General features: G+C 48.9%; 1 protein-coding gene across 3 annotated transcripts in view; it reads right to left on the minus strand.

The window, feature by feature from the left end:
- Positions 1–22510, minus strand: part of GEMIN5 (gem nuclear organelle associated protein 5) — a 123625-nt gene that overhangs the window by 25628 nt on the left and 75487 nt on the right. For all 3 annotated transcript variants that reach the window (XM_030213343.1, XM_030213344.1, XM_030213345.1), the window contains exons 20-25: positions 15175–15270; positions 13765–13902; positions 13504–13651; positions 13235–13354; positions 12368–12578; positions 7649–7906 (exon numbers count right to left, since the gene is read on the minus strand). In XM_030213343.1, coding sequence (XP_030069203.1) covers positions 7649–7906; positions 12368–12578; positions 13235–13354; positions 13504–13651; positions 13765–13902; positions 15175–15270 — 971 coding nt within the window. The remainder of the gene's footprint in view (positions 1–7648; positions 7907–12367; positions 12579–13234; positions 13355–13503; positions 13652–13764; positions 13903–15174; positions 15271–22510) is intronic.

Below are 22510 nucleotides of genomic sequence, written 5' to 3' on the forward strand. Positions count from 1 at the left end.
ATGCGCGGCCGTCTTCCCGCCCGAACCGGCTCGTGCCGGCCAGTCTCATATGTAGCAAGACAAAGAGAAGGGAAGACACAACTCCAAAGGGGAGGCGGGCGGGTTTGTGAGAACAATCAGCCTGCTGTCCTCGGAGAATACCTTCTACAGGTATGTAGCATTCGCTTTCTCCGAGGACAAGCAGGCTGCTTGTTCTCACTGATGGGGTATCCCTAGCCCCCAGGCTCACTCAAAACAACAACCATGGTCAATTGGGCCTCGCAACGGCGAGGACATAACTGAGATTGACCTAAAAAAATTACCAACTAACTGAGAGTGCAGCCTGGAACAGAACAAACATGGGCCTAGGGGGGTGGAGTTGGATTCTAAACCCCGAACAGATTCTGAAGCACTGACTGCCCGAACCGACTGTCGCGTCGGGTATCCTGCTGCAGGCAGTAATGAGATGTGAATGTGTGGACAGATGACCACGTCGCAGCTTTGCAAATCTCTTCAATAGAGGCTGACTTCAAGTGGGCTACCGACGCTGCCATGGCTCTAACATTATGAGCCGTGACATGACCCTCAAGAGACAGCCCAGCCTGGGCGTAAGTGAAGGAAATGCAATCTGCTAGCCAATTGGATATGGTGCGTTTTCCCACAGCCACTCCCCTCCTGTTGGGATCAAAAGAAACAAACAATTGGGCGGACTGTCTGATGGGCTGTGTCCGCTCCAGATAGAAGGCCAATGCTCTCTTGCAGTCCAATGTGTGCAGCTGACGTTCAGCAGGGCAGGAATGAGGACGGGGAAAGAATGTTGGCAAGACAATTGACTGGTTCAGATGGAACTCCGACACAACCTTTGGCAAGAACTTAGGGTGAGTGCGGAGGACTACTCTGTTATGATGAAATTTGGTGTAAGGGGCCTGGGCTACCAGGGCCTGAAGCTCACTGACTCTACGAGCTGAAGTAACTGCCACCAAGAAAATGACCTTCCAGGTCAAGTACTTCAGATGGCAGGAATTCAGTGGCTCAAAAGGAGGTTTCATCAGCTGGGTGAGAACGACATTGAGATCCCATGACACTGTAGGAGGCTTGACAGGGGGCTTTGACAAAAGCAAACCTCTCATGAAGCGAACAACTAAAGGCTGTCCTGAGATCGGCTTACCTTCCACACGGTAATGGTATGCACTGATTGCACTAAGGTGAACCCTTACAGAGTTGGTCTTGAGACCAGACTCGGACAAGTGCAGAAGGTATTCAAGCAGGGTCTGTGTAGGACCAGAAAGAGGATCTAGGGCCTTGCTGTCACACCAGACGGCAAACCTCCTCCATAGCAAGAAGTAACTCCTCTTACTGGAATCTTTCCTGGAAGCAAGCAAGATGCGGGAGACACCCTCTGACAGACCCAAAGAGGCAAAGTCTATGCTCTCAACATCCAGGCCGTGAGAGCCAGGGACCGGAGGTTGGGATGCAGAAGCGCCCCTTCGTCCTGCGTGATGAGGGTCGGAAAACACTCCAATCTCCACAGTTCTTCGGAGGACAACTCCAGAAGAAGAGGAAACCAGATCTGACGCGGCCAAAAAGGAGCAATCAGAATCATGGTGCCTCGGTCTTGCTTGAGTTTCAACAAAGTCTTCCCCACCAGAGGTATGGGAGGATAAGCATACAGCAGACCCTCCCCCCAGTCCAGGAGGAAGGCATCCAATGCCAGTCTGCCGTGGGCCTGAAGCCTGGAACAGAACTGAGGGACTTTGTGGTTGGCTCGAGATGCGAAGAGATCTACCAAGGGGGTGCCCCACACCTGGAAGATCTGTTGCACTACACGGGAATTGAGCGACCACTCGTGAGGTTGCATAATCCTGCTCAACCTGTCGGCCAGACTGTTGTTTACGCCTGCCAGATATGTGGCGTGGAGCACCATGCAGTGACGGCGAGCCCAGAGCCACATGCTGACGGCTTCCTGACACAGGGGGCGAGATCCGGTGCCCCCCTGCTTGTTGATGTAGTACATGGCAACCTGGTTGTCTGTCTGAATTTGGATAATTTGGTGGGACAGCCGATCTCTGAAAGCCTTCAGAGCGTTCCAGATCGCTCGTAACTCCAGAAGATTGATCTGCAGATCGCGTTCCTGGAGGGACCAGCTTCCTTGGGTGTGAAGCCCATCGACATGAGCTCCCCATCCCAGGGGAGACGCATCCGTGGTCAGCACTTTTTGTGGCTGAGGAATTTGGAAAGGACGTCCCAGAGTCAAATTGGACCAAATCGTCCACCAATACAGGGATTCGAGAAAACTCGTGGACAGGTGGATCACGTCTTCTAGATCCCCACAGCCTGAAACCACTGGGAAGCTAGGGTCCATTGAGCAGATCTCATGTGAAGGCGGGCCATGGGAGTCACATGAACTGTGGAGGCCATGTGGCCCAGCAATCTGAACATCTGCCGAGCTGTGATCTGCTGGGACGCTCGCACCCGCGAGACGAGGGACAACAAGTTGTTGGCTCTCGCCTCTGGGAGATAGGCGCGAGCCGTCCGAGAATCCAGCAGAGCTCCTATGAATTCGAGTTTCTGCACTGGGAGAAGATGGGACTTTGGGTAATTTATCACAAACCCCAGTAGCTCCAGGAGGCGAATAGTCATCTGCATGGACTGCAGGGCTCCTGCCTCGGATGTGTTCTTCACCAGCCAATCGTCGAGGTATGGGAACACGTGTACCCCCAGTCTGCGAAGTGCCGCTGCTACTACAGCCAAGCACTTGGTGAACACTCTGGGCGCAGAGGCGAGCCCAAAGGGTAGCACACAGTACTGGAAGTGACGTGTGCCCAGCTGAAATCGCAGATACTGTCTGTGAGCTGGCAGTATCGGGATGTGCGTGTAGGCGTCCTTCAAGTCCAGAGAGCATAGCCAATCGTTTTCCTGAATCATGGGGAGAAGGGTGCCCAGGGAAAGCATCCTGAACTTTTCTTTGACCAGATATTTGTTCAGGGCCCTTAGGTCTAGGATGGGACGCATCCCCCCTGTTTTCTTTTCCACAAGGAAGTACCTGGAATAGAATCCCAGCCTTTCTTGCCCGGGCTCGACCGCATTGGCGCTGAGAAGGGCGGAGAGTTCCTCTGCAAGTACCTGCTTGTGCTGGAAGCTGTAAGACTGAGCTCCCGGTGGACAATTTGGAGGTTTTGAGGCCAAATTGAGGGTGTATCCTTGCCGGACTATTTGGAGAACCCACTGATCGGAGGTTATGAGAGGCCACCTTTGGTGAAAAGCTTTCAACCTCCCTCCGACTGGCAGGTCGCCCGGCACTGACACTTGGATGTCGGCTATGCTCTGCTGGAGCCAGTCAAAAGCTCGTCCCTTGCTTTTGCTTGGGAGCCGAGGGGCCTTGCTGAGGCGCACGCTGCTGACGAGAGCGAGCGCGCTGGGGCTTAGCCTGGGCCGCAGGCTGTCGAGAAGGAGGATTGTACCTACGCTTGCCAGAAGAGTAGGGAACAGTCTTCCTTCCCCCGAAAAATCTTCTACCTGTAGAGGTAGAGGCTGATGGCTGCCGGCGGGAGAACTTGTCGAATGCGGTGTCCCGCTGGTGGAGCTGCTCTACCACCTGCTCGACTTTTTCTCCAAAAATATTATCCGCACGGCAAGGCGAGTCCGCAATCCGCTGCTGGATTCTATTCTCCAGGTCGGAGGCACGCAGCCATGAGAGTCTGCGCATCACCACACCTTGAGCAGCGGCCCTGGACGCAACATCAAAGGTGTCATACACCCCTCTGGCCAGGAATTTTCTGCACACCTTCAGCTGCCTGACCACCTCCTGAAATGGCTTGGCTTGCTCAGGGGGGAGCTTGTCCACCAAGCCCGCCAACTGCCGCACATTGTTCCGCATGTGTATGCTCGTGTAGAGCTGGGTAGGACTGAATCTTGGCCACGAGCATAGAAGAATGGTAGGCCTTCCTCCCAAAGGAGTCCAAGGTTCTAGAGTCCTTGCCCGGGGGCGCCGAAGCATGTTCTCTAGAACTCTTGGCCTTCTTTAGGGCCAAATCCACAACTCCAGAGTCATGAGGCAACTGAGTGCGCATCAGCTCTGGGTCCCCATGGATCCGGTACTGGGACTCGATCTTCTTGGGAATGTGGGGATTACTTAGAGGCTTGGTCCAGTTCGCCAGCAATGTCTTTTTGAGGACATAATGCATGGGTACTGTGGACGCTTTCTTAGGTGGAGAAGGATAGTCCAGGAGCTCAAACATTTCAGCCCTGGGCTCGTCCTCCACAACCACCGGGAAGGGGATGGCCGTAGACATCTCCCGGACAAAGGAAGCGAAAGACAGGCTCTAAGGTGGAGAAAGCTGTCTTTCAGGAGAGGGAGTGGGATCGGAAGGAAGACCCTCAGACTCCTCGTCAGAGAAATATCTGATGTCTTCTTCCTCTTCCCACGAGGCCTCACCATCAGTGTCAGACACAAGTTCACGGACCTGTGTCTGCAACCGTGCCCGGCTCGACTCCGTGGAACCACGGCCACGGTGGGAGCGTCGAGAGGTAGACTCCCTCACCCGCACCGGCGAAGCTCCCTCCGCCGACGTAGTCGGGGAGCCTTCCTGGGAGGCTACCGTAGTCGGTACCGCAAGCGGCACCGATGTCGGAGACCTCACCCCGGACAATGGGCCAGCCGGCGCCTCGCTCGACGGTACCGGAGGGGAAGGGTGCAACAGCTCTCCCAGGATCTCTGGGAGAACGGCCCGGAGGCTCTCGTGCAGAGCGGCTGTGGAAAAAGACATGGAAGCCGATGCAGGAGTCGATGTCAGAACCTGTTCCGGGCGTGGAGGCCGTTCCGGGCTGTCCAAAGGGGAGCGCATCGACACCTCTTGAACAGAGGGCGAGCGGTCCTCTCGGTGCCGATGCTTACTGGGTGCCGACTCCCTCGGCGACCCAGAGCTCTCGGTGCCGACACGGGAAGGGGACCGGTGACGATGCTTCTTCGATTTTTTGGAACGAAGCACGTCACCGGAGCTTCCCGGCACCGACGAGGAGGACGTAGAATCCAGTCGTCTCTTCCTCGGGGCCGAGGCCGAAGAGGGTCGGTCTCGGGGGGGCTGTACCGCAGGAGCCCTCAGGGTAGGGGGAGACCCACCCGAAGGCTCACCGCCACCAGCAGGGGAATGGACAGCCCTCACCTGCACTCCAGACAAAGCACCACCGTCCGACGACATCAGCAGACGAGGAGGTCTCGATACCACCGACACCGACGCAGCCTTCCGATGTCGCCCCGATGCAGAGGGCCGATGCCTCGATGCACTCGATGCAATCGGGGGCGAGGATGAAGGTCCGGGCGCCGACAACGTCGAGGCAGTCGATACTCCCGATGCCGATGAAGAGCCCGAGAACAAAATGTTCCACTGGGCTAACCTCGCTACCTGAGTCCGCTTTTGTAAGAGGGAACACAGACTACAGGCCTGAGGGCGGTGCCCAGCCCCCAGACACTGAAGACACGACGTGTGCCTGTCAGTGAGCGAGATTAACCGGGCGCACTGGGTACACTTCTTGAAGCCGCTGGAAGACTTCGATGTCATGGGTGGAAAAATCGCGCCGGCGAGATCAAAACTCGAAATGGCGAAAATGGCACCACAAAAATAGGGGGAAAAAAAACTTCGACCGAGGCCTAAATAGGGCCTACCCCGACGACGAAAGAAAACTTACCGGGGCAAAAAACTCGAAGTACGGGAAGGGAGAAAAACAAAAGGCCTCCTCCCGACACCTGTTTTTTTTTTTTTTTTTAAAGAACAAAGTCGATGAACGACGCGCGAGGTCAACTTTTTGGGGCGCGAACGGCGAAACACGACCGTACCGAGCGCGGACAAAAGAAGACTGGCCGGCACGAGCCGGTTCGGGCGGGAAGACGGCCGCGCATGCGCGGTGCGCATCGGCGCGCGAGGACTAGCAAAGGACTTTGCTAGAAAGTGTTCCGATTGGAGGGGCTGCCGTGGACGTCACCCATCAGTGAGAACAAGCAGCCTGCTTGTCCTCGGAGTAATATTATTCCATCACCGGACCATACCATCAAAATATCCTAGTCTGTTCAGCTAAACTATAAAGCGATGCCACTTTTCATCCATAGAGAGTATAGATTTTCCCTTATCTCTTATTTGTCCTGTTTGTCCTAATTAGATTGTAAGCTCTGTTGAGCAGGGACTGTCTCTTCATGTTCAAGTGTACAGCGCTGTGTACATCTAGTAGCGCTATAGAAATGATAAGTGGTAGTAGTAGAAAATCTGTTACCCAGTAAAGAATTTTGTGTTTAAGGAATATTCATGAGATACATTAGCATACAATGGAGGCAGTAGGCATACAAACTATTTCACGGATATTCATTACAGATATCTTGACAACCTTGACCAGTGTGTAGTATTGAGGATCAGAGTCTTGACACCTTGGCTTTAACCCATGCTTCCATTTCATCCTTACCAGGCTCTACCTGGTCATCAGTTCATACATTCATGACACATTACTGCCTCAACCAAGAAACCTATTCCGATGTTGATTTGGGCATTCTGTCCTGTACAGCGCTGAACGATTCCAACAGTTCACAACCTTATCTGTTCTAAGACTAATGTTTTTGATTAGCACCATTCTCAGTCTCGTTTGCCACTTGATGGACTTGTAACTGAGATAACCATCGAACTACACTACGTCACTGGAGTCACTCCCTTTTCTGTTCTGGTCTCTTCCTTGTGTAGCCTACATGCTGCAATTCAACCTACCACAGCTGGTAGGTATAAGAGTAAAAAAAAAAAAAACAACTAGTGGCCAACACCCTCTCTGCTACCGTATTAGTCAGTCTACCTCCCAAAAGGTTGAATTCTCTATTTCTGTGACAGATTGGCTAATACAGTAGCACAGAGGGTGTTGGCCACTAGTAGGGTCCAGAAATGCTCCACAAGAGCCCAGAAAGGCTAGAAGTTTATTAGGTATCCTCGGGTAGTGGTGTCACTTACGGTAGTGGTGTCACTTACGTTGGCTGGCTTATCTTGCTGTCCATAGAGAACTCCTGATACAAGAAAGCTAGGCTGCTTACCTGTAAGTCCAAGAATCTGTGCTTTGCCTGACCTTTCTGCTCTCCTCTCTTACATTCATTTTCTTAGCCACTGATTTATTGCATCTACTGCTAAGGCCAACAAACTTAATAGGTATAGCTGTGTGACTATATAGGAACATGTTTACAACTTTACATTTCCTTTTGGAAATAGAGTGAAGTTGCTCAAAGAATTTAAAAAGTTTGTTCTGTGCAGTAAGCAATAACTCAGCAAGGAGACGTATTTTTCATTTTTGCCTGTTTGTTTTCCTTTACAATATGTTAAGCAATCTTCTGAAACTTGGTTTCATAACTGAAGTTGGTTTTAAATGTTATTATTTTTCCATGATAGCTGTGAATGAACAGAACATGCCAGGAAAGGAAAGGATAATTTTCTTTCCATTAGTCCTTACCACTGTGGACAGTTGTGTCCATCAACCAGTTCTCTATCTGTACCTGCTGGTTGATGGGACACAACTATCCATAGGTTCTGGAACAGCAGGAAGCAATATCTCCTCTTCAATTGGACACATGAATCCAGAATTCCAAGCTTTTCTTTACATGAGCATTTCTCAAAATACTTTTAGTGCACTTACATCTCCCAACCCTTACCTGTCTGGCACTTGTATTTGGTGTAGCTGGAGGATGCTCAGTACCATGCAACTGCTGAAATGCGGCCTTGGACTGTTCAATGGTATTCATGCCAAATGCTCTCTGCCATACTTCTGCCACAGTATGTAAGAAAGGGTCTTTGTGGCTCACCGCCCAATTGTGGAAACAAGGAGGCGACAGGCTCTTCCAATCTGTTGCGCCTCCTTCTGGAAGGCTCTTGTAAAACAGTTCACTGGTGCAGAAAACCAGCCTTTGACCCTGAAAATTAGAACTAAGGTGTGGCTAAATCCAAGCAGACATTTGAATAATACACAAATTATAAAATTGTTATGTATATATCACTAGCTTAAATATTTACAGTAGTATGAAAAATACTATGAGCTACTTGTGTACCTGGAAAGCTGCCTTTGTTTTCCCCTCTTGTTAAATGATATTTTACTTAATCATAATTAGGGCTACTATTCTTAGGTGTTTATAAATTACAAATTTAGATGTTTATTTTCCAGCTAATTAGATGTTTTTTTTACGACACAAAAAAAAGTGTGTTATCAGCATTTTCGCACCAAAGTTGCTATTACTATTTATCTTTTCCGGTTTAATCAGATTATATATGTTTGTGTCACTTAGGCGGTCAGTACAGAAAGAGCAAAAAACCTAAGGGTACAAGATAAGTTAGGGGAGTGGTATCTTTCGAGTGTTTATTAAATAAGACTTTCCTGCTAATTTTCTTTCCTTGAGTTCCTCCAGACCCGTCCAGATACTTGGTTTAATTTTTCTTGTATTGTTCTGATAATCGGTGAGATGCAAATGCAAATGCACTTCCCTATCGCCAATTATCAACCTTCTCTACAGAAGCCAAGCATTTGGACAGGTCTGGTGAGATGATAAGGAAACAACTATTTTACATTTTTTTTGCATTGAAGGGTTTAAAAAAAAAAAAAAAAATCAGTGTTATTTGTGAAAACCTAAAATCACAAGCCCTAATCATAATCAAGGTGATTTAAGTTTCATATTATGATTTCAATTCAGTATTTCAGGTTTAATTCTGTTCACAAGTCCACTTGCTTTAGTTACCGTATACAGTGCAATCCGCTTAAGTGCAAGGGTCTGGGACCAAAGAAATACATGCAGTTAACCAGAGCGTGCCCTTAACCGTTGTGACCCAAAGAAGCTTGACATCTGATAAACATATGTACAGTACTGTTTATTGTACATACAGTATACAGTCTCCGTTTACTTCAAGTAAGCCTAACGCCAGTTATCAGTCATAGTCCTCTGTACACTCTTGTGTCTGAGTTCCATAGACTACGTCTGCCAGATGGTAAAAACTGTCATAGCACTGACATCCAGTGGCCTCCAGATAGGCCCACACGGTGTTGAGACTCTCCAGCGCTCTTGCAAAAGTGACAAGAGGTTGTTGAATTTCGTCAGCATGTGCCTCGCTGCTCATTTCATCATCTGTTTCATCATCAGCCGTTGCCTGCGTGTAGGCAAATATCTCGACATAAGTGCTGTCGTCAGCTGTTTGAAGATCATAATCAACAGCTAAGTAGTGATGAAACTCCTCTTCAGTAACACCGGCTGGGATGTCAATAGCCTGTTCATCTGATGCGTTTGCAACAGCTGCATCTGTTTCATCCCTCTCCACATCCCTAACAAAGCTTGCCCGCTTGTAGCAGTTCACAATGGTTGCCTGTGTAACACGATTCCAGGCTTCTTTCTGCATATGTAGGGAATCCAACAGTGATAGATTACGAGCCAGTTCAACAGCACATTTATCCCTGCCAGTCTGGTCATCCATAATGTTCATCAGATGAGGTAGCACAAAAGCCCGATAATGTTGTTTGAAATTGGCTATTATGCCCTGATCCATAGGTTGGATCAGAGAGGTAGTGTTTGGTGGCTGGAAGACCACCTTGACGTTAGACAGCCTGACATCATCCCTGTGTGCAGCACAATTATCACAAAGCAGCACAATCTGACGCTTTTGTGCCCGCATTCTAGTGTCTAACTTCTTTAGCCACTGCTTCCAAATTTCCCCAGTCATCCATGAATTTGCGTTAGCCTCGTATGACACAGGAAGTCGCTTAACTTTATTGAAGCAACGGGGCTGTTTGCTCTTTCCAATGATGAGTAGTTCCAACTTCTCACTCCCATCCATATTGCAGCAAAGGAGGATCGTCAGTCGGTCCTTTAACGTTTTACCTCCTGTAGTTTCGGCTTGTTTGAATGCAAGTGCTCGCCAGTAGAGACCGTTTTCGTCAGCATTGAAAATGTCACGAGGTGCAAACTTGTTCAAGATGGTAGGAAGAACTGACACAACCCAATTTTCAGCACAAAGTCATCAGCATCTTGTTTTTCACCTTGCTGTTTCTTGAATTTTATGTTGTTCCTCTCCTTCCATCTTTCCAACCATCCAACAGTGGCTTTTGAATTCAGTTAGTCTAAGACTTTCAGCTAGCTGGTTAGCTTTCTCCATAAGCAGTGGACCACTGACAAGAAACTGCTCCTGACTTGAGAAAACTACCGAAAAAGAGCATCTTCTACCTCCTCAGCTTTTCCCGCCCGTTTTCGTTTCCGTTGTGGATTTGTATTGTTTTGCCAGTCTTCCAGAAGCTGGTTTTTCTGCTTCAAGATAAGTGAAATTTGACTGGGATTGACACCATATTCTTTAGCAATAGATGCTTGACTTTGTTTTCTACATTTTTAAGAACTTCTATTCGTTCAGCCAGTGTTAAAGTCTTACAGTTGAGCAACGACGACTCCAGTGTACACTCATTCTTTCACTTATTCTGCCTGTGGCAGTTAAAGAGGTGGTAAATTTGAAATCTCGTTAGTTGTCACGCGCCAATCTGCTTCCATATTCCGTGCGCGCGCTTATGCAGAGTCTTTCCTGCAGAAGAGCTGTCTTAAACCATGCATATAAGCGAATCTTGCACTTATAAGTGGTGAGCTAAACCGAAGTTTGTCCCCATAGAAATTGATGGCGCCAAAAATGGGACCGAAGTACGGCATGCAGCTAAACAGAGCATGCGCTTATCCGATGTGCACTTAAATGGAGTGCACTGTATTAGGAAACTTTAACCTTTAGGAGCAGGCAAAAGTTTTGACCTAGGCCCATGCTAATGGTTAAGCTTGAAATATCAAAGGTTAGAAAGGAATGGGGTCGCCCCAGAGTTGCAGGTAGGGCCTTCCAAATGAAAAGTGTGAGGCTTTTGTATGGTCTATGTCAGCAAAATCTTTGTGCTTATAGTTGTCAAAGGCTGAAGTTACATGATTTTGCTGCCATAGGCTGGAAGAGGCTTGTGGGCCATAGTTTGCCACCTCTGTTTTAGTGAGCTGCAAGTGAGCTGGTCCCCAAATGTTTTATGTGTGAGCATTTCAGAAGCTCCCATTCCTTTTCGATTAAGAATTTAAGACTAGCCATAAATGATTTACTTTTCTAGCATCAGTATGTCTTAGGTTAAAGATAACCTTATAAATATGGAAGCTATTTGTAAATCCCCAAGTCTCCAAAACAGATCATATATCACCTTGGGCTAAACAATTTTTTTTGAATTTTCACTTAATGCAATTTAAAAATAATCTACACACACAAAAAAACATTTTTTTTAGTGTATCAAAATGTGCTCAGTCTGTGCCTGGTGCAACCATTACATCCTCAGGGAGAATATGTGGTCATATCACAGTTGGAACCATCACTGCACATTCGATGTTCCACCTCCCTAATGTATGTACATACATCCAGACCAGATGTAAGGCCTTCACCATATATTGGATAATGTAATAAACTTAGATTAACACATTTTTATATTTATCAGAAAGAAACATTACCCAGCCAAAACCCTGTTAACACAATCTTATACTAAATATATGGCGGTACATGCATCTTCAGTGACACTAATGTAACTGACCACAAACCAAACAATCGGAGTTGTACAAAACAATATGCACAGAAAAATAATATAAACACTTCCCTTGAGGATATCTCGTGCCCGTGTTGGTGCTCAAAACACACTCATACATTCATCCACTCTTTCTCACAATCTTTGAGATTGGGTAATGTTTCTTTCTGATAAATATAAAAATGTGTTAATCTAAGTTTATTACATTATCCAATATATGGTGAAGGCCTTACATTAGTTACAATCTTTGAGATTGTGAGAAAGAGTGGATGAATGTATGAGTATGTTTTTGAGCACCAACACGGGCACGAGATATCCTCAAGGGAAGTGTTTATATTATTTTTCTGTGCATATTGTTTTGTACAACTCCGATTGTTTGGTTTGTGGTCAGTTACATTAGTGTCACTGAAGATGCATGTACCGCCATATATTTAGTATAAGATTGTGTTAACAGGGTTTTGGCTGGGTAATGTTTCTTTCTGATAAATATAAAAATGTGTTAATCTAAGTTTATTACATTATCCAATATATGGTGAAGGCCTTACATATACATCGAATGTGCAGTGATGGTTCCAACTGTGATATGACCACATATTCTCCCTGAAGATGTAATGGTTGAACCAGGCACGGACTGAGCACATTTTGATACACTAAAAATTTTTGTGTCTGTGTAGATTTATTTTTAAATTGCATTAAGTGAAAATTCAAACAAAATTGTTTAGCCCAAGGTGATTAGGTTAAAGATAACCATAAACAAAACTAACCCAATAAGTACTGATTAATTCATATCAAAAGACATGCAAGAGAAACCAACCAGCAAACTGTTTTGTTGTTGAAGGGCTTCTTGGGCCCCTACCCAATTCCTGGCGGACAGCAGCTCTTGAGCACATCTGACAGAGAACGATGCAGCCAGTTCCTTTTCTCCTACTATCGAAGCCAACTCCGCTGCAGTTTTCAGAGAGGCCAAGTCACCTTTCTTGGCCAACACTTTGGCTGCATCATAAGGGGAAGCAGCCCCCAAATAACTGAAGGAGAGCAAAATATTATGGCACATTATTAAATTTTGGAACAGGAATACACTCCCATCATATCCTAGAGGCTCCGCAAACAGCAATACAGAGGGTGCTTGAATCTGACCCTGCAGAGTCTTAAGATTATAAAAGGGAGAATAGTTTGGAGGATGTTGAAATTGTTATGATGAAGGTGAAGAATGAAAGGAAAAGAAGTTAGGGCAAAGGAAAAAATATATATTGTGCTCACAATGCACTATTTCTAGAAAGCTGGTTTAGTGATTCACTACATCTAGCAAGGTGTTACAAAACAACTTTATAATATGCCTTTCAACAATGACTCATATGTGTAATATCTAATAGTTATGTGTTTCAGTGTTCAAATAATAGAACAAGCTCCACAGCTTTTGCAACTGAGAAAAATCACTACACAATTTATCCACTCTAATAACTCCAAATCTTTGCAGGAATGCCCTCATTGCATTACTAATGTTTCTGTAGTTATTTCAAACAACATAAACTAAAGCCCCTGAAGCTAGGGGCCAATATAAATTCTAAGCTAATTCCAGAATTTTAAATGGGCCCCAAACCCAGTCTCTGGCTAGTGCGCTGTGATGAGTAAACTTGAGTTTCTGAATCTCTCATAAACATGTCTCCACACTCATACCCACCACTTAGCTGCCATGGTATAATGTCCATCCTTCTCCAGCACTGCTGCCCAGCTTGTGTACAGATCTTTAAGTACAGGATCCTCTGGAAGCAGTCGAGCTTTAGCAATTACAGTAGCCTCCCTATAATAACAAAGCAAAATAAAGAATGGTCAGAAACATTACCACTCTGAGGACAGCACTAAAGGGATGTTAAGAAACAGATATTTGAGGCATGGGTGGGATACTGAAGTACATTTGGACTTTTCCACATGTATGAAGATATCATGGACCTGTACAAATGGTTTGCTTTCAGAAGTTCCACAGCTTCATAGACTCTGTGAATGGACAGGAGGTGAGAGGCTGCCTTGACGTATTGCTCCTGGTAACATAGCTGTTTCACAAACATTTCCACAGTCCACAGCCATACCTGGTACCCAGCTGGAAAACACAAGGCAGTTCAACACAAACAGTTCAGCTTACATAGAAGACTGCACTATATGTAAGTAACACTTGCAAGAGTGAAAGCTGCTGCATGGCTTATACTCACATACCCATTGGTGAAATTGCAAGCAGCTGGTCGGTTAGCTCTCCCCTTTCTGCAGCAAGCTGGAGTGCTCCTTTGAGATCCCCCTTCCAGAGCATCAGCTGATGATATAGCTCTGCATGACCATTCTCCAAATGGTGTTTTCCTAATTACAGGAAGACAATTACTTCCCAAGTCCTGAAAAGGACAATGGCAATGAGCAATTCCTAGATAGTGAGGTGTTATAAATACCTCCACTTACAATGGAAACTGTTGTATATTGAAAGCTTGAAGAAAATAAAACACAACAGACCCTAGACTACTGCTAACACCAAAGCCTGCAACATTTTGCCTGGATATTCTCAGTGAAATGGTGGTACAGTACAGTCTCAATTATCTGACCTTTATTAATCTAACCATCTGGCATATCCGACAGACAACACCACCCCCATAACATCATCGCTGTATTTGTGCTCAAACAGTAAATCAGCTTCCCTCAATGTTTCAAAACATGTAAGGGCGAAAAAAGGAATACATAAGTGGGCAGCACTGAAGCACCACCAATGCAAATGCTACAGCAAGGCAGAGATCACAGAACAGCAGAAGGATGGGAAGGCAGGAGAATGCGAGGAAGAGTGATTGCAAGTACTGAGCCAGGCTGCCACTCCTGGCGCATGGTAACTACCCCCTCCTCGCACATCTGCCGCCAGCCAGTCCCTCCACTGCCCAGGTCCCTCCCCAGCAGCACCCGCACCCAGGACTCCCTATACAAAGTCTAGCGAGAAGCATCTTTTCATTTCCTTGCAGCAGCAGCATGGAGACGTGGGTAGATTCTATCTGCTTATTATCGGCCTGCCAAGCGCTGTTACTGTGGCAGCTGCTGACTCTCTCTTCCTCCACAATGCTTGTATGTGCCTTTGCTGCTTTTTCTTCCCCCTTCCTGTCTTCTAATTAAGACTCGTGAGGTTGTGGGAGTGTGGAACAGTGGTGCTGGGAGGGCAACTGCTGTACAATTAAAATTTATTTATTTTAGTACATTTATACCCCACATTATCCCACAAGAGCGGACTCAATGTGGCTTACACTATTACAAATTTATTACTATTACTAATTGCTGATTAGTGTTTTCCATGCATTTTTAAAGGGGTTACATTGTTTTCCTTATTATCCAACAGTGGGTCAGCCCCGTTTAAGTGAGATAACACTGTACTGTATTAGAATTACTGTAGGTGTACAGCAGCCACCTGGCTCCAAAACCAATTTGTCCTATTTGTTTCTTTAGATGTGCATTGTTGGGACCATTACTCGACTTCTTCCAGCATGCAGTAAAAATAGGCAGTCAATAACCCCCTGATTCTATACTTCTGCGGTGTATCATTCATTAATACAGATATTTCAATAAGTGATCTGCAAAATAGCCCTGTTAGACTGACTCTACCTTCTGACTCCATCATCCGGTACAGCGACATGCGGTCTGTGAACAGCCCTAGGTGCATAGGATCTCCTGATCCACCAGTGCAACCTTTACTCAGCTCTTTGGGAAAAGAAAGTTACAATAAATAAAATAAAATATTAAAACTGCGTTCCCTTTCTTTTTCTTAATGATAGGGAGATAACTCGAAAGACTAATCTAAAGATGCCAGAAAAATATTAACAAATATGTACAAGAGAAATTACATATATTTATGTATATTTAGGTAGTGTCTTTTCAGTGGCTCAATGCAGGTAATATACCCTATCACCCAAAGGGCTACTATCATCTATCTAACCCCTGCTTTTACAAAGCCATGCGGTAATTCCGACATATCCCATTCAAAGTGAATGGGCTGTGTCGGCATTACCACAGTGCAGCCGCTAGCGTGGCTCTGTAGAAGGGGGGGGGGGGGGGGGGTGGCGAGGTAAGTTTGCACCTGAAGCAATGAAGAGTGAAGTGAATTGCTCAAAGTTACAAGGAGTGTCAGTAGGATTTGAACCCCAAGTTCCTTGGTTCTCAGCCCTCTGGGTTTGTGGCCCATTTTGCATCACCCTGCTGTAGCCTGTATTTCTGAAAGGTTGCGTCTAGAAAAGAATTTATTACATGGTGATACCTGCACTCGGGTCACATCTCAGTGTGATTTTCCCGCAGCAGCTATTGTTTAATTTTTACACTACCCCCCCCCCCCCCCCCCCCCAAAAAAAAAAAAAAAAAAAAAACCCAAAAAACGTTATTTGCTCATTTTACCAAATCCGTTTACACCCACAGACAGATGCCGATGACTTTGTGCCTCGAGTAGCATTGTATATCTTTTCTACTACTAGCTTACAGCAGGCCAGGGGTGTCAAACTCATTTCAGTGATGGCCCAGATTTGATGATATAAGTGTATCTGAAACAAGTCATTAAAAAAAATTGCCAAAATACTAAGTACAACTCCCTTCCTTACACTCGTTGTGGTCTCTTCATACACATCCTTGCTACCCTCTCCTTTCTCTCATCCCTTCAGTCACTCTTTCCTTTTTTCTCTCCCTCCTTCCCCTAATTTGGATCTCTCCAGAACTGGCAGCAAGGTGAAATTAGGCCTTACCTGCTAATTTTCTTTCCTCTAGACCCTCCAGACCGGTCAAGACGCTTGGGTTATGCTCGCCTACCAGCAGAGGGAGACTGAGAACACTAAACTTGAAACTATGTACTTATAACCTGTGCCTAGCCATCTATAGCCAGTATACGCTTAGCAATGCAGAGAATAAAAAACACAACTCTGAAACTAGAAACCCCTGTACCTGGAAAACCAAGGACAAATACTAACAGTGTGCTGAAAACAGACGAAACGTCAAAGCGTCCCGCTCTGTAATGTCTTAGAGTCAAAGAATTCTCTCCGACCACACAAAACCTTAAAGGAATAGTCCTAGCAGAACACGGCTCAAAATACTGCTATTCATAGACATGGCTCAAAATACTGCTATGCATAGACACGGCTGAGGAATACTTCTGCTAAAAGAATGGGCGGGCTCTTGACCGGTCTGGAGAGTCTAGAGGAAAGAAAATTAGCAGGTAAGACCTAATTTCACCTTCCTCATCAACCCTCCAGACCGGTCAAGACGCTTGGGACGTACCAAAGCAGTATCCCAGCTAAGGGCGGGACCCTTGAAAAGCAGAAGACAACACAGCCGCTCCAAACCGGGCATCTTCTTTCGCCTGAACATCAAGTCTGTAATGCTTCACAAAGGAATGGATGGAGGACCACGCCGGTGCCCTACAAATATCCTGCGGTAGAATAAAACTAGTTTCTGCCCAAGAAGCTGCTACTCCACGAGTAGAATGTGCCTTAAGTAAAGAGGGCACTGCCTGACGCTTCAACAAATAAGCCGAAGCAATAGTCTCCTTCAACCATCTAGCCAGAGTAGCCTTGGAGGCAGCTTCACCTTTCTTGGGACCTCCAAACAAAACAAATAACCTGTCCGAGGATCGAAAATATTGGGTTCTGCTCAAATATGACCGCAAGACGCGCCGCACATCCAGCTTAGCCAAACAACGCTGCAAGGGATCCCCGGCACGATCACCCAACACTGGCAACAAAATCACCTGATTGACATGAAAAGAAGACACCACCTTAGGAACAAAGGAAGGAACCATGCGTAAAGTCACTTTCTCTTTGGCAAAAGACAGAAAAGGCTCTCTGCAAGATAAAGCCTGAAGCGCCGAAATCCTACGCGCCGAAGAAATAGCCACCAAAAAGACTGTCTTCAAAGTAAGATCCTTACACGTAATGGAAGGCAAGGGTTCAAACGGAGGCCCCACCAGAGCCTCCAAGACCAAATTTAAATCCCAAGGCGGGACCACTGAAGCAACTTCACTGCCTTCAAAAACCGCCCCACGTCTGGAGAAGCCGCCAAGGATACTCCCCGAACCTTACCTCTAAAACAAGACAAGGCTGAAACCTGCACCTTCAGAGAGGAGAGCGAAAGTCCCCTGTCCAAACCATCCTGAAGAAAATCCAACACTTCCACCGCCGAAACACGCAACGGGGCATAGCCCCGCTCCTGACACCAATTCTCAAAAATGCACCACACCCGCACATACGCCAAGGAATTAGACCTCTTACGAGACCGCAACAACGTATCAATCACCTTGGCCGAGAAAACTTTGCGTCTTAAACGGTGCCTTTCAAGAGCCAAGCCGTAAGCAAGAATGGAGAGGGGTCGGCCATCTCGATCGGCCCCTGAACCAATCTCACCCGAGGCCCCAGGGGAATCGGATCCTGCACCAGCAACCGCATCAGATCTCCGTACCACGGACGCCGGGGCCAATTGGACGCTATCAGAACTACTAATCCCGAGTGATGACCGATCCGCTGAACCACGCGGCCCACCAGCGGCCACGGCAGGAACACGTAGAGCAACTGCTGAGTCGGCCACGGAAGGACCAATGCATCGATGCCCTCGGCCCGAGGATCTCTTCGACGACTGAAGAACCGAGAGACTTGCGCATTGGCGGACGATGCCATTAGATCCAACACCGGCCGACCCCACTGTAACACTATCCGCTTGAACACGAAGGGATGGAGAGCCCACTCTCCGGGATCCAACATGTGCCTGCTCAGATAATCCGCGCTCACGTTGTCCACCCCTGCCACGTGTCCCGCTGAGAGACTCTGCAGATGTGCCTCTGCCCACACCAGCAACTCTGCTGCCTCTACCGCTAAACCGGGACTCTTCGTTCCTCCCTGTCGATTCACATACGCCACGGCTGTGGCATTGTCGGAAAGAACCCTGACTGCCTTGCCGTCTACCAGACTCTGAAAGGACCGAAGAGCCAACCGAATTGCACGCGTCTCCAGACGATTGATGGACCAACACGCCTCCTCCACTGTCCAACGTCCCTGGGCCACCTGTCCCAGACAATGCGCCCCCCAGCCCGTCAAACTCGCATCCATGGTCATCACCACCCAATGTGGAGCGGCCAACGGCATGCCCTTCACTAGGTTCGGTGAATGGAGCCACCAGCTGAGACTGCGACGAACAACCTCCGACAGAGAGAGCCTCTCCTCCAGATCCTGAAGCTGAGGGGACCAACGAGACAACAAAGCAACCTGCAGCTGCCTCATATGCGCCCTGGCCCAGGGAACTACCTCTATCGATGCGGCCATCAGACCCAACACCTGAAGATACTCCCGTGCTGACGGCGCCCTCTGGGCTCGGAATTGACGGATCTGAGCCTGCAGCTTGGACATGCAAGAAGTCAAGAACACCCGGCCTCTCTTCGTGTCGAAATGGACTCCCAGATACTCGAGAGACTGCGACGGCACTAGGTGACTCTTGGCCAGATTGACAACCCAGCCCAAAGATTGCAAAAAGGACACCACCCGACCGGTGACCTCCTCGCTCTCCGACCTTGATTTGGCCCGAATCAACCAGTCGTCTAGGTACGGGTGCACCAAAATGCCCTGCAACCGCAGAGCTGCTGCCACCATAACCATCACCTTGGAGAAGGTTCGAGGAGCAGTGGCCAGACCGAAGGGAAGCGCGCAAAACTGAAAATGCCTCCCTAGCACCACAAAGCGAAGAAAACGCTGATGCGCCTCCAGGATGGGAATGTGCAAGTAAGCTTCCGTCAGATCTAGAGAAGTCAGAAATTCCCCTTCCTGAACCGCTACAATGACTGAGCGTAACTTCTCCATCCGAAAGGAAGGAACCTTTAGGGCTGCATAGACCTTCTTGAGATCCAAAATGGGACGAAAAGCGTCCTCTTTTTTGGGAACCACGAAGTATATGGAATAACATTTCCTTTCCTCTCTCTGCTGGAGGAACAGGTACTACAGCTCCTAAATCTAACAGGCGCGACAAAGTATCTTGGGCCGCTCTTGCCTTGCGCCGTGAATGACAGGGAGACACGAGGAAGAAGTCGGACAGAGGCCCGTCGAACTGTAGCGCGTACCCGTCTCGGACTATCTGCAGCACCCACTGGTCTGATGTGATCTGGACCCACCTCTGGTAAAACAAGCGTAAGCGAGCCCCCACGCGAACCAGAGGCTGGGCCCCAAACCATCATTGAGAAGGACGGGACGTACCGGACGCTCCCGAAGAGGAACCTCGCCCTCCACGACGGCCACCGCAAAAGGACTGGGTTCTCTGAAAGAAACGACCCCTAGTCCCACCAGAATACCTACCAGGCAGATACCGCTTAGCTTCCTGAAACTGTCCGCGACCCATGGATCCCCTAGAAGCCTTAGGTCGAAGCTCCGGAAGCCGAGGAACCTTAGCATCACTAAGGCCTCTCACCAACTTATCCAACTCTTCACCAAACAGCAAAGAGCCTTTAAACAGAAGCGAACACAACTTGGCCTTGGACGCAGCATCCGCCATCCAGCCGCGCAACCACAGGGCCTGACGAGCTGCCACCGCTAGAGACATGTTCTTTGCCGAGGCCCGCAACAAATCATACAGCGCATCCGCAAAAAAGGAGGACCCCAACTCCAACTTTGCCAGATCTTGAGTCAAAGAGGCTCTGTCCCCTGGCGGACTAAGAGCCGCTCCGCCCAGCGGAAACAAGCCCGTGCCACCAGACCTCCACAGACCGACGCCTGCAACGCCAGAGCTGACAAATCAAAACTGCGCTTCAGGAAAGTCTCCAATTTTCTGTCCTGAGGGTCTCGCAACGCAGCCCTTCCGTCCACCGGAATCGCCGTAGCCTTAGTCACTGCCGTAACCACGGCATCCACGGTCGGAGGCTTGAAAGAATCTCTATCTTCCTGCGGCAGGGGATAAAGCTTAGCCATGGCCCGAGCCACATTACATGGCGCCTCCGGTGCCTGCCACTCCTGAGTAATCATTTCTCTCAGATCCGCATTCATAGGGAAAGTACAAGACACCCATCTGATCCCCTTAACCAACGGATCCTACTTTCCGGCCTCTAACGGAGCTGCCGCCGGATCAAATTTGAGGGTCGCAGCCACCTGATCAATGAGATCTGACAATTCATCTCGTTGAAAAATGCGAACCACCGAGGGATCCTCCCCAGGCAGCGCAAGCTCCTTACATCCAGCCAACGACCCCTCCTCCTCTTCTAGGAGGCTAAAGTCACCCTCCGACTCCGGAGGGGAAAAACCTTAACTCCTCAGACCACTCTACACGTGGTCTCTTCGTGCTAGCCCCCCCCCCCCCGTCCCAAGACTAAGAGACTCCGCTCGAGTCGGCCCCGCCTGCCAAGCCTGATATAAGCTCCAAATGCAATCCGGGGGAAAACCGATCCTACCCGAGGCATCACCCCCCGAAGGCGCTGGAAATTGACTGCCTTGCAGTCCTCCGTCTCTCTCGGGTCCGTGCAGCGCTGAATCCAAAATGGCCAAAATCGGAACCGCCGCAGGGCCGCTATTCATAGGCGCCGCAACCTCCGGGATGCTAGTCGCGGGAACCTCCGCCGCTAACACCGGCGGTGCGGAGGATTGAGGCCTCGGTTCCCCACAAAAACTACAAGTGCTGCCCACCGCGTCAACGCCCCGACGCGCACACGACCAACACCGAAGCGGTTTCCCCGACATCTTCGCAAAGCCTAGCTGACCGCCAAAACCAATGCCCCAATTGTAAGCACAAAGAAAAACTCACCCGAGCAGGAAAACTCAGAGCCTTGAACACAGCTGAACAGCTCCGTCTCTCTGGAGTGCAGCTCCAATAGCTCTCACCAAACGTTTGGGCCTTTTTTTTTTCCCCCCAACAATAAAACTTTACTGCAGCCTTTGGTTTGAGCCCTGCTGCTGCTAAAACCATCCGGCACTCAAGGCTGCAGTATAACAAACTGCAGCCGAGGCACAAAGCTGCCCAAACGGAGAGCCAGCCAGGGGGAGGGACCCGGCCACCCGGGTGTGACACCCCAGAGGGGACAACGACGGACCCCAGCGGACCTGCAACCCCTAGCACACCAAAGTCTTCCAGGCACAGGGATCCACCAGAACCAGCACAGAAACAAAGGAAAACTCTGAAAATGAACTCAAAAACCTATCCAGACCGGGCAAGCTGCACAGGCTGCCTGTCTACCCTCTGCTGAGACTGAGAAAATACTGGCTACAGATGGCTAGGCACAGGTTATAAGTACACTAGCCGTTAAGCCCGTAAAAACGGGCGGGTATTGGAATGTTTTTTTCCCCAAGGCCCCCCTCCCGTTGCAGCTGCAAAGCCCCCTGCCATCCTCCTTCCCTGCCAGCTCCAAGGCCCCCTCTGTCCCTCCCTCCCAGCTCCAAGGCTCCAGTCCTCCCCCCTTCCCAGCTGCAAGGCCCCCTGCCTGCCCGCCCTCCCTCCCAGTTCCAAGGCCCCAGGCCCTCCCCCCAGCTCCCAAGGCCCCCGGCCCTCCCTCCCTCCCAGTTCCAAGGCCCCAGGCCCCCCCAGCTCCCAAGGCCCCCCCAGCTCCCAAGGCCCCCTCCCAGTTCCAAGGCCCCCCTTCTTCCCAGCCAGCTGGAAGGCCCCCTTCAGTCCAGCCCTCCCAGTTCCAAGGCCCCCCTCCTTCTGAGACCTCCCATGTCCCCTCCCCTCCCCCCCCCCCCAAGGTAGCCGTTACCGCCCCCCCCCCCCACGCCGGAGTCGCCACCACCCCCCCCTTCACCCGGCCCGGGCCCTCTCTTCGTTATTCAACTTACAGCAGCGCCGAAACAGCAGCAAGCAGCAGCTCCCGTTGGTCTTCCTTCACTGCCTGTGCCTCGCCCTCGTGTGACGTCACGTCGGCGAGGGCGGGGCACAGGCAGTGAAGGAAGGCCAATGGGAGCTGCTGCTTGCTGCTGTTTCGGCGCTGCTGTAAGTTGAATAACGA

Source organism: Microcaecilia unicolor, chromosome 8, assembly GCF_901765095.1.
Source record: "Microcaecilia unicolor chromosome 8, aMicUni1.1, whole genome shotgun sequence".
In the NCBI taxonomy this organism is placed as follows: domain Eukaryota; kingdom Metazoa; phylum Chordata; class Amphibia; order Gymnophiona; family Siphonopidae; genus Microcaecilia; species Microcaecilia unicolor.